Below are 9494 nucleotides of genomic sequence, written 5' to 3' on the forward strand. Positions count from 1 at the left end.
GAACGGATGGGCACAGTGCCATGAGTGCCTGTCCACCCATGCAGGACTGACGGTTCTGGGTTTCAACATTCTTCAGGATTTAGCAAGTAAAAATCAGCATAATTCAGATCTAGACAAATGCAAAAGGCTTCAGTTTTCACCTGAAGTTGTTTTTCTCTTCACAGTATTTGCATTTTAAAATAAAATTAAGTTTTTCTATCTATTGCAATTTTACATATTGAGATTGTGGGTTCTTTTCAGATTGGATTTTTTTTTTTTTTTTTTTGAGAGAGATTTTCACTGTAGGGCGCGTGCGTTCGCCAGACAGACAGAGAGAGACATAGAGACAGAAAGCGAGAAATCACCCCCCAGGGGGGATGGTCACGCCGCAATCCCTTCTCCTCCATTCTCCTCTCGGGATCTTGGGCACGCACGCACACGCGCCCGGTGTGAGTTTTAAGCCACCGGGTCCGGGACACGAACCGCGGTCGACTACGTGGGAATCCAGCGACATAGCCATTACGCTAACTGCTGGTTCCCTTTTCAGATTGGATTTTAAGAGATGCTGCTTCACTTGGCTGTTTTCAGGCTATCAGAAGCAGTGATGTCAAAGCTCAGTGAATCAGGACGGGGTTGGTAACATGGTGCCCCTTTAAAAACAAAGACATACAGAAAAGGATATTTTTTTCCAAAAAAATTTGTTTTGACAAGTAGGGGCTTGCTTTGTATATACATGCCATAGTAGAAGACAAAATTGGATTGACTGATACATTCAGAAAATAGGGATTTATTTTCACTAATCAGCCCCATGTGGGTGTGTGAGAGACAGAGCAAGCAATTATTGTTCAGCTTAAGAGAGATACTGTAACTTCCTGAGAACTTTCCAATGAGATAAAATACTGGGTGAGATATTCAGACTTCTGAGCAAGCACTGCAAGGAAAGTATGCTCCGTACATTCATGAGAAACTGCATTAGATTATTCCTCATAACCTAATGGGACATCTATTTAGACGGACGTTTCCGTTGAGAGAAGTGTAAACATGATTCTAAATTTACAGATATGTTGGTTATTCTTCCTTGTCTGTGATGTTGTCAAAGTTTACATGGATTAGAGGAAAAACTGAGTCTGAAAAAGTAATACAATAAAGACAATTGGCACTTATTTTAATACTTCTGTCCAGAGCCTTCTGTTGCGTCACTGCCTGGCTCACATACAAGTGACCTGAGTCACTCCCTCTTCTTGATCCAACTGTCCCTCATCTATTTCCTGGAGGACACTGTTACTGCTGAGCCCGAAGAGGTTGGGGTGCTGTGCCGACCTCCCCTCCTTCGTCCAACATTCTCTGGAGAAAGAGAGGAAGCTCTCCTTGGACGGGTGCCTGCCCTCCGTGGCTTGTGACGTGGCCGTGTCTGACCCGGCGCTCTTACTGGCGACTTTGTTCCCGTCCTCACCTTTCACTTGCTGGCTGGCTTTCCTCTGAAACACAGGGATTGGCAAGCAGGAGTTAAAAGACGTGTTTTGCGGCCCTCGGCTCTAAGCACAAGCTGTTTCTCGGCCTGAAAGGGCCTCTCCCTGCTTCTCTGCAAACTCCTGGTCACCACCTGCAAGGGCTCGCTTGGCGCCGCCCTCCGCAGGCCCCACCCCCTCAGTTCACACGAGCTCCTCTCTCTCCCACGACTCTCTGTAGATTTCTGCCACGGTTCTCATTGGCAGGGAAGTCGTGTCCACGCCCTCAGTGACATGTCCGGGGAGAGAAAGGCGTGAACACATACTCTGGGGAACAAAGCAAGGTGGAAATACGAACGTCTGTTCCTTCTTGGTGTTAGTTGGGACTGCACAGTGGAAACAGTGCTCCAATGGCCACCCTACCGCTTCCTGCCCCCCATTCACATAGGCACAGGCTGCACAGAAGAGTCATGCATAAGCCGCACTGAGCTGATTTTTAATGAATGCCCGTGCTGTCTTCTTAAGTCAGTCAGGCCTTTCCCCTGGTTCTGCCGCAAAGTGCTTCTGCCTGAAACAGCCTTAATGCCCAGCGATGTGAGCCAGCCCATCCGCAAGACTACCTAATAAACTGTGGCTGTCTTTGGTCACTAATATCTACTGTCTACTAAGGGCTGACAATGTCCTTGGTGCTGCTCAGACTGAAGAGGATGTGGTCTCTGCTGAGTCAATGCAAGGAGAGCTCAAGGAGGATTAGCTGCTCCACACATGCGTGTTTGGACTCCCAGTGAGATTTTGTTACAAGCACTTATTTACTGCTGATCACATGACATACAGTAAAATGTGATCATACACTCTTTTCCTTTTAGGTTTTTCCCATAAGGTACGTGCGCTCTCCAAAGAGAGACAGAGACAGTGAGACTCAGTGAGAGGGAAAGTGAGAAATCTCCATCTTGCGGGATGGCCATGCCAAAATCCCTTCTCCTTCATTATCCTCTTGCGATTTGGGGCATGTATGCACGTTCACCTGGCATGATTTTCAAGCCATCTGGGACTCAAACTGTGGTTGACCATGTGGGAACCCAGTGCCTTAACCATGACACGACCTATTGGCCCTAGACTTTGTTCTTAAATTTGCCCAAGGACTCCAATAATCTGAAGAAAGAGCTGAGCTGCCCCCCAGCTGCCAATACACTCCTTTCTAGTAGCAGGCAGGCTGCGTCCTCTTGCACTAACAATGTGGTAACAGCGTTCCCTTCCACAGTAGCCCACAACGTCTGATTTAATAAAGTTGTTGGTTTGTTTTGTACATGTGCAATAAAAACCAGTAGAAGATACTTCTGTGTTTTATACACTACAGTTCTGCACATCTATGAATTAACTAACTTTTGTAAGACCAACCTGCGTATCGGACTTCCATGCTTTTTCTAAAAGTTTTACACTTTTAGTTCTTACGTTTAGGAAAATGTAAACTTAGTTCCTAATATATAAATTAATTTCCAATAAATAAATTTTAGGGTTAGATGGTGGCACGGAGGTTATAGCACTGGGTCCCACATGGCCAACTCCAAGGCTGGAGTCTCAGACCCAGCAGCTTAAAAAATCACACCGGGCGCCAAATCTAATTGAAATAGAGGTTTTTAGGTAATAATCCGATGAGTTTTAGCTTCATCTTTAAAAGAATCTAAAAAGGAGGTCTCGGAGGAGAAATGAAAAAGAACATTGAACAGATGGAGGTAAAATCCTGATCAGAGTCTTATCCTTTCGGCATTGCTATAATTTCCTTGAATCCTTTTAAAGGTCTCTCCTCAAAATAAGGAAAAATAACAACAGGTAAAAGAACAGCAAGAAGGTCAGCTGGTGGGGTAGTGGTTAAGGCAGATGGCGCCCACATGGCTAAGTCCGTGGTTCCAGTCCCAGTCCTAGTGGCTGGGAAAACACGCGGAATGCAGGTGCATGCTCACGGTCTCGGTAAAAAGGAGGGACGGAGGAGTCAGGCTTGCAGTCCTACAGCTACCCATGAGGGGTGCTTTCTCGCTTTACCGCTTTCTCTCTTTCTATGGTGAGTGCATATGCTTTCTGACAAATAATAATAAAAAAGCCAGATTTAAACAACTGTCTCATGCTTTTTAAATTTTATTTTTATTTGTCAGGCAGTGCATGTGCTTGCCAGAGAGAGACAGAGAAGAAAAGCAAGAAACCATCCCTCATGGAGAATGGTCATGCTACAATCCCTTCTCCAGCTCTCTCTCCTTTCAGGATTTTGGCACACACACACACATGCTTCTGTTGTGTTTTTCAAGCTACCGGGTCTGGGACTTGAACTATATAGTTGGCCATAGGGATCCAGCTACTTTAACCATCAGGCCATAGGCTGGCCCAGAATTGGGCTTTATTAATACATCGTATAGCCCACATGGAGAGAAAAAAAGGTTTACAACCTTGGATTTTTTGGCATGCACACATACATACACACCAGGCATGATTTTCAAGCCACTACGGCTGGACTTGATCCTCAGTCAATCATGTGAGAGTCCAGTGTCTTAACTACCATGCCACCTGCTATCCCCAGACCCTCCCCCACCCCCAGTTGTTTTCTTAGTTGAGTTTTGAGATTTTGAGATATAGTCTGGATATGAGTCCTTTCTCCTATATGTGATTTGTGAGATTTTTCTCTGTTTGTGATTTGTCCTTGCATTCACTCATTTATTTACTTATTTTGATTTGCCAGAGGGCATGTGTACTTACCAGAGACAGTAGGAAAGAGAGAGAGAGGGAGGGGGGAGGGAGAAAGCACCCCCTAAAGGGATGCTGACACAGCATAATCTCTTCTCCTCTACTTCTCCATCCTGTCGAAATTTTGGTCATACATGTACACTTGCCTGGCTTGTTCTTCAAGCTACCAGGACTGGGATTTGAACAATAAAGTTGACCATGTGGGTTCAGGCTTCCTTAACTACCAGGCCCTGAACCAGCTCAGGCTGATCTTTTTATTCTCTTAACAGTGTCATTCACAGAGCAAAAGTTGTAAATTTTGATGAATTCTAATTTATCAAAAAAATTTTACAGGGGAACCAGCAGTTAGCATAATGGCTATGTCACTGGACTCCCACGTAGTCGACCGCGGTTCGTGTCCCGGACCCGGTGGCTTAAAACTCACGCTGGGCGCGTGTGCGTGCGTGCCCAAGATCCCGAGAGGAGAATGGAGGAGAAGGGATTGCGGCGTGACCATACCCCCTGGGGGGTGATTTCTCGCTTTCTGTCTCTATGTCTCTGTCTGTCTGGCGAGCACATGCGCCCTACAGTGAAAATCTCTCAAAAAAAAAATTTTACAGGATTATGCCTTTTATGTTCTATGTACTCTTTGCCTAAACCCATTTTATGAAGATTTTTTTCCAAATTTTTTCTGAAAGTTTTTTAATTTTGTAGAAACTAACTATCTTTTAATAGCTTAAAGAAAACTGAGGCCATAAGTAAGAGTATAGATATATATTTTAAATTTTATTTTTCATCATCATCATCATTATTTTTAAGGTTTGCACTCCCTAGAGAGGGAGAGGAAGAGAAAGTGACAAAGCAAGCTGCCAGATCTGGGACTTAAACTGCTGCCGGCCACGTGGGAGTTCAGTGTCTTGACCACCTTACCACTTGCTGGCCCCCAAGAATATAAATATTTTGAATAGACATTTTTCATGTCTCCCAAAATACTCACAGTATCTAGCATATTGTGTAACACATTTTGTGAAATATGAAATCGATTCCCAAAGTAAAGGTCTTAATAACTTCAGAAGAAAAAAATTCTAACAATAGACTTTATTCATGTGCAATTCTTGTTTTCCTCCCTCCATAACAGGGGCATGAAATGGATTTGTTTAACATAAAACTAATGCTCTAAGCTGAGTGCAATTGAAAAGGGAAAGTCTTAAATTTCTCTACATTAGTTTTACTAGAAAAAAGAGAAAATTTATTTCAAGGGTTGAACTCTAGGTCATTTTCTACCACTTTATGAAATGTATCATTTCAATAAAATCTCCTTAGCAAAGCCAGGTTGTGGCGCAGTAGTAATGCAACTGGATCCATATGGGAGAGGTCCAGGGTTCACACCCTGTAGATTCCCTGAGCATGCTCAGTGTGTGTGCGTGTGCCCAGGATCTAGACGGATTGTGGCATGAAGACCCTGAGGATGCTTTATTTCTCTCTCTCTCTCAGGAAATAAATAAATATGAACAACAACAACAACAACAAAATCTCAGGGCTGGCAGGTGGCATGGTGATTAAGGTACTAGACTCCCACATGGGCAGCCACTATTTGAGTCTTGCACCTGATGATTTGCTTTCTCACTTTCCCACTCTCTCTGGTGAGCAAATGTACCCTAAAAAATTTTAAAAAACAATAATGATAAATAATTTAAATTAAATAATTCTTAAAAAAAAAAACCCAAAAAACAAAAAACAAAAAAAATCCTTTGCAATCCCAGGGCAACATTCGTAATGTTTCAAATGTCCACCAACTGTTTTTTTTAGGACTAAATACCCTTTAAAAAATTATTTGAGGGGCTGGCAGGTGGTGTGGTGCTTAAGGGTGCTGAATTCCCACATGGCCAACTGCAGTTAGAGTACCAGACCAGACAGCTTGCTTTCTCACTTTCTCTCTCTCTTGTTCTCTCTCTGTCTCTCTCTGGTCAAATTAAAAATAAAATAAATAGGGACCAGCAGTTAGCTTAATGGCTATGTCGCTGTAGTCAACCACAGTTTGAGTCCCAGACCCGGTGGCTTAAACTCATACCGGGCACGTGTGTGTGCGTGCCCAAGATCCTGAGAGGAGAACGGAGAATAAGGGATTGTGGTATGGCCATCCCCCCTGGGGGGTGATTTCTCACTTTCTGTTTCTCTGTCTTTCTGGCAAGCACATGTGCCCTATAGCAAAAAAAACCTCTCCAAAAAAAGAAAACAGACAAATAAATAAAGTTAAATAAAATAATTCTTAAAAATAGTTATTTGGGGACCAGCAGTTGGCGTAATGGCTATGTTGCTGGCCTCCTATGTAGTCAACCATGGTTTGAGTCCCGGATCCAGTGGCTTAAACTCATGCTGGGCATGTGTGCGTGTGTGCCCAAGATCCCAAGAGGAGAATGGAGGAGAAGGGATTGTGGCGTGGTCATCCCCCCTGGGGGGTGATTTCCCACTTTCTGTCTCTCTGTCTCTCTCTGTCTTCCTGGTGAGTGTACGCACCCTATAGCAAAAACCTCTCCAGAAAAAAAGAAATTATTTGAAAAACTTTATAAATGAAGCAATCTCCGTATCAACCCCTCCCAAACAACTAATTTCAATGCACAAACGAAGAACAGTGCCATTATGGATTTATAACCATGTAAAAAATTTTTAAGGCATATTGAAAATATAAACTTCATAAAACACACATGACATAGCTAAATTAACTTTATGGTGAATCAATAATTTACATTTTCAAAGTATTACTATGGTTTTAGATAGACTAGTATCATTTCCCCAAGAGAAAACGATAAGAACTTGCAAATCAGTTTTCTGTTATAACCGTTAGATACATTCGCTTCAGACTAGCCTACCTACATGTTCTGTCCTAAAACAATCTCAATATTCTGAGAAAAATGAAATATTTGTTAAATTTAGAAATAATAAATCTATTTAGGAGCAGAATCCTAAGCTACAAAATGCATTATTCCTGGGTTTATCATTCATACAAGCCAATTATATAGATACTTGCTTCCCATTAGATAAACAGGGCTGTAATTTTATACTACAGTGAATGTAAGAATAATGATTACCCAGAGAAAAGCCACCCATGGAGGAGGCTGAATAGGGGTGCAATGGTAAGATGGGACACTGTAAGGCTGACACACAAGGGAGGGCTCTGAATTTTCATATGGAAACTTCCCTGAGTACACTGGGCACAGGGCTGGCTGAAGCTGTGACCTCAAGCCTCAAGACCCTGTTGGGGGTTTTGTTACTCTGTCTCTCTCATGGAAGAAAGAAAGAAAAATAAGCTACCACTAGTTGATTGGATAGTATTTAGAGTTAAACAAAAATGCTTTGATATATCATTTAGATGAAAAAGCTTTAATTTTACTCACTTCCTGTGTCTGAGCAGTTGAATTCCATATAACTGGCCTCTGAAAGAATACAACCTGCTTTGTAGCCAAATTGCCTTCACTGCAAATGAAAACAACAGCATTAATATTTGTGAGTTAGTAATTTACAATCGTTCTCATTTGTCTAGAATGTTCTACATATATCTTTGTAAAATAATCTTTTGGGGGGGCCAGTAGGTGGTACAGTGGCTGAGGTGCTGAACTCCCACATGGCCAACTGCGGTTCAAGTCCTGGACCTGCTGACTTGCTTTCTTTTTCTCTTTCTCTCTCTCCCCTCTTCTCTCTCTGGTGAGACTGTGTGCTCTGTATCAAATTAAATAATAATAATAATAAAATAAAATAAATAATTCTTAAAAAAAAAACCCTTCTGACCCAGAGATATTGGATTGTTGGGTAAGTCATGATGTATTTTTGCATAGGAAAACAGAAAAATATATCATGACTTTCCTGACAACTTCATAGTTATGAAATATAATTCTACAAAAGTTGTGGCTAACAAAACAAATTCCCCCCAACACCAAAAAATAAAAAAACCCAACAAGCCCACTACAGTCATTACAAAAGTAAACAATTTTTTAAAGATATATTTTTGCCATAGGGCGCATGTACTTGCTGAAGAGACAGAGAAAGACAGAGAGACAGAAAGTGAGAAATCATCCCCCACCCCCAACAGTTATGGTCATGCTACAATCCCTTCTCCATTCTCCTCTCAGGATTTTGGGCATGCATGCACAAGTGCTTAGCATGAGGCTTTTGTTTTTTTTTTGTAGTCTAGTTTTTTTTAAAAAAAGTATTCATCATCATTATTATTATTTTTTAGTTTTGACCAGAGAGAAACAGAGAGAGAGAGAAGGAATGTGAGAAAACAAGCCATCAGACTGAGGACTTGAACCACGGTGGGCCATGTGGGAGTCCAGTGCACTTAACCACAGACCACTGGGTCCAGGAGTCAAATTGTAGTAGGTTACGTGAGAGTCCAGCGACATAAACATTATACCATCTGCTGGCCCCACAAAAGTAAACACTTTTAAAGTTCAAAGACTTTGTAATCTTACCATGCTAACATAACTATTTTCATTTCTTTATTTCCTCTCCTAGTCTTTATTTACTTGTGTATTTTTTCATGACTGTAGCCACTGTATATTTACTTTCTTTTTCTTTTTCTTTTTCTTTTTTTTTAAGAGAGGTTTTTACTATAGGGCTTCTCCTCCATTCTACTCTCAGGATCTTGGGCATGCACGCACATGCGTCCGACGTGAATTTAAGCTACTGGGTCCAGGTTTCAAATCGCGGTCAACTACATGGGAGTCCAGTGACATAGCCATTACACAAACCGCTGGTCCCAATATATTTACATTTTTGATTCAACACCTTTCACTGAAAATCCTTTTCTTATTTATACATTATGATAACGTTTTTTAAAAGAATTATTTATTTAATTATATTTATCAGATTTGTTTAGAAAAGGCATAAACCCAGGATATCCCACCAGGCTAACAGTGGACTTCTCATTGAAAACAATGTGAGCAAGGAAAGAATGGGAAAATATATTCAAAGTGTTGAGGGAAAAGCAATTTCAACCAGGAATACTGTACCCGGCAAGATTATCCTTCATATGGGAAGTAAAGCCTGAAACATTCTCAGATAAACAAAACCTGAAAGAATTTACCAACACCAGACCAGATCTCCAAGAAGTTCTCAAGGGAGTGCTATGTCAGGAAAATTAAATATGGGCACACAGAAATAAGAATTCAAAACTAAGAAAATGGTGGGGACCAGCAGTTAGCGTAATGGCTATGTCTCTGGACTCCCATGTAGTCCACCGCGGTTCACGTCCCAGACCCGGTGGCTTAAAACTCACGCCAGGCGTGTGTGCGTGTGTGCCCAAGATCCCGAGAGGAGAATGGAGAAGGGATTGCGGCGTGGCCATCCCCCCTGGAG

At 41.9% G+C, this 9494-nt stretch overlaps 1 protein-coding gene across 2 annotated transcripts in view; it reads right to left on the reverse strand.

The window, feature by feature from the left end:
- Positions 1-455: 455 nt before the first annotated feature.
- The window catches only part of RFTN2 (raftlin family member 2), a 123906-nt gene continuing 114867 nt past the window's right edge, over positions 456-9494 (reverse strand). For both annotated transcript variants that reach the window (XM_006152980.3, XM_006152979.2), the window contains exons 9-10: positions 7535-7613; positions 456-1457 (exon numbers count right to left, since the gene is read on the reverse strand). In XM_006152980.3, the coding sequence (XP_006153042.1) occupies positions 1188-1457; positions 7535-7613 (349 nt within the window). In that variant the 3' untranslated portion in view covers positions 456-1187. The remainder of the gene's footprint in view (positions 1458-7534; positions 7614-9494) is intronic.

The sequence above is a fragment of the Tupaia chinensis genome, unplaced genomic scaffold, assembly GCF_000334495.1.
Source record: "Tupaia chinensis unplaced genomic scaffold, TupChi_1.0 Scaffold000361_1, whole genome shotgun sequence".
NCBI classification, from domain to species: domain Eukaryota; kingdom Metazoa; phylum Chordata; class Mammalia; order Scandentia; family Tupaiidae; genus Tupaia; species Tupaia belangeri.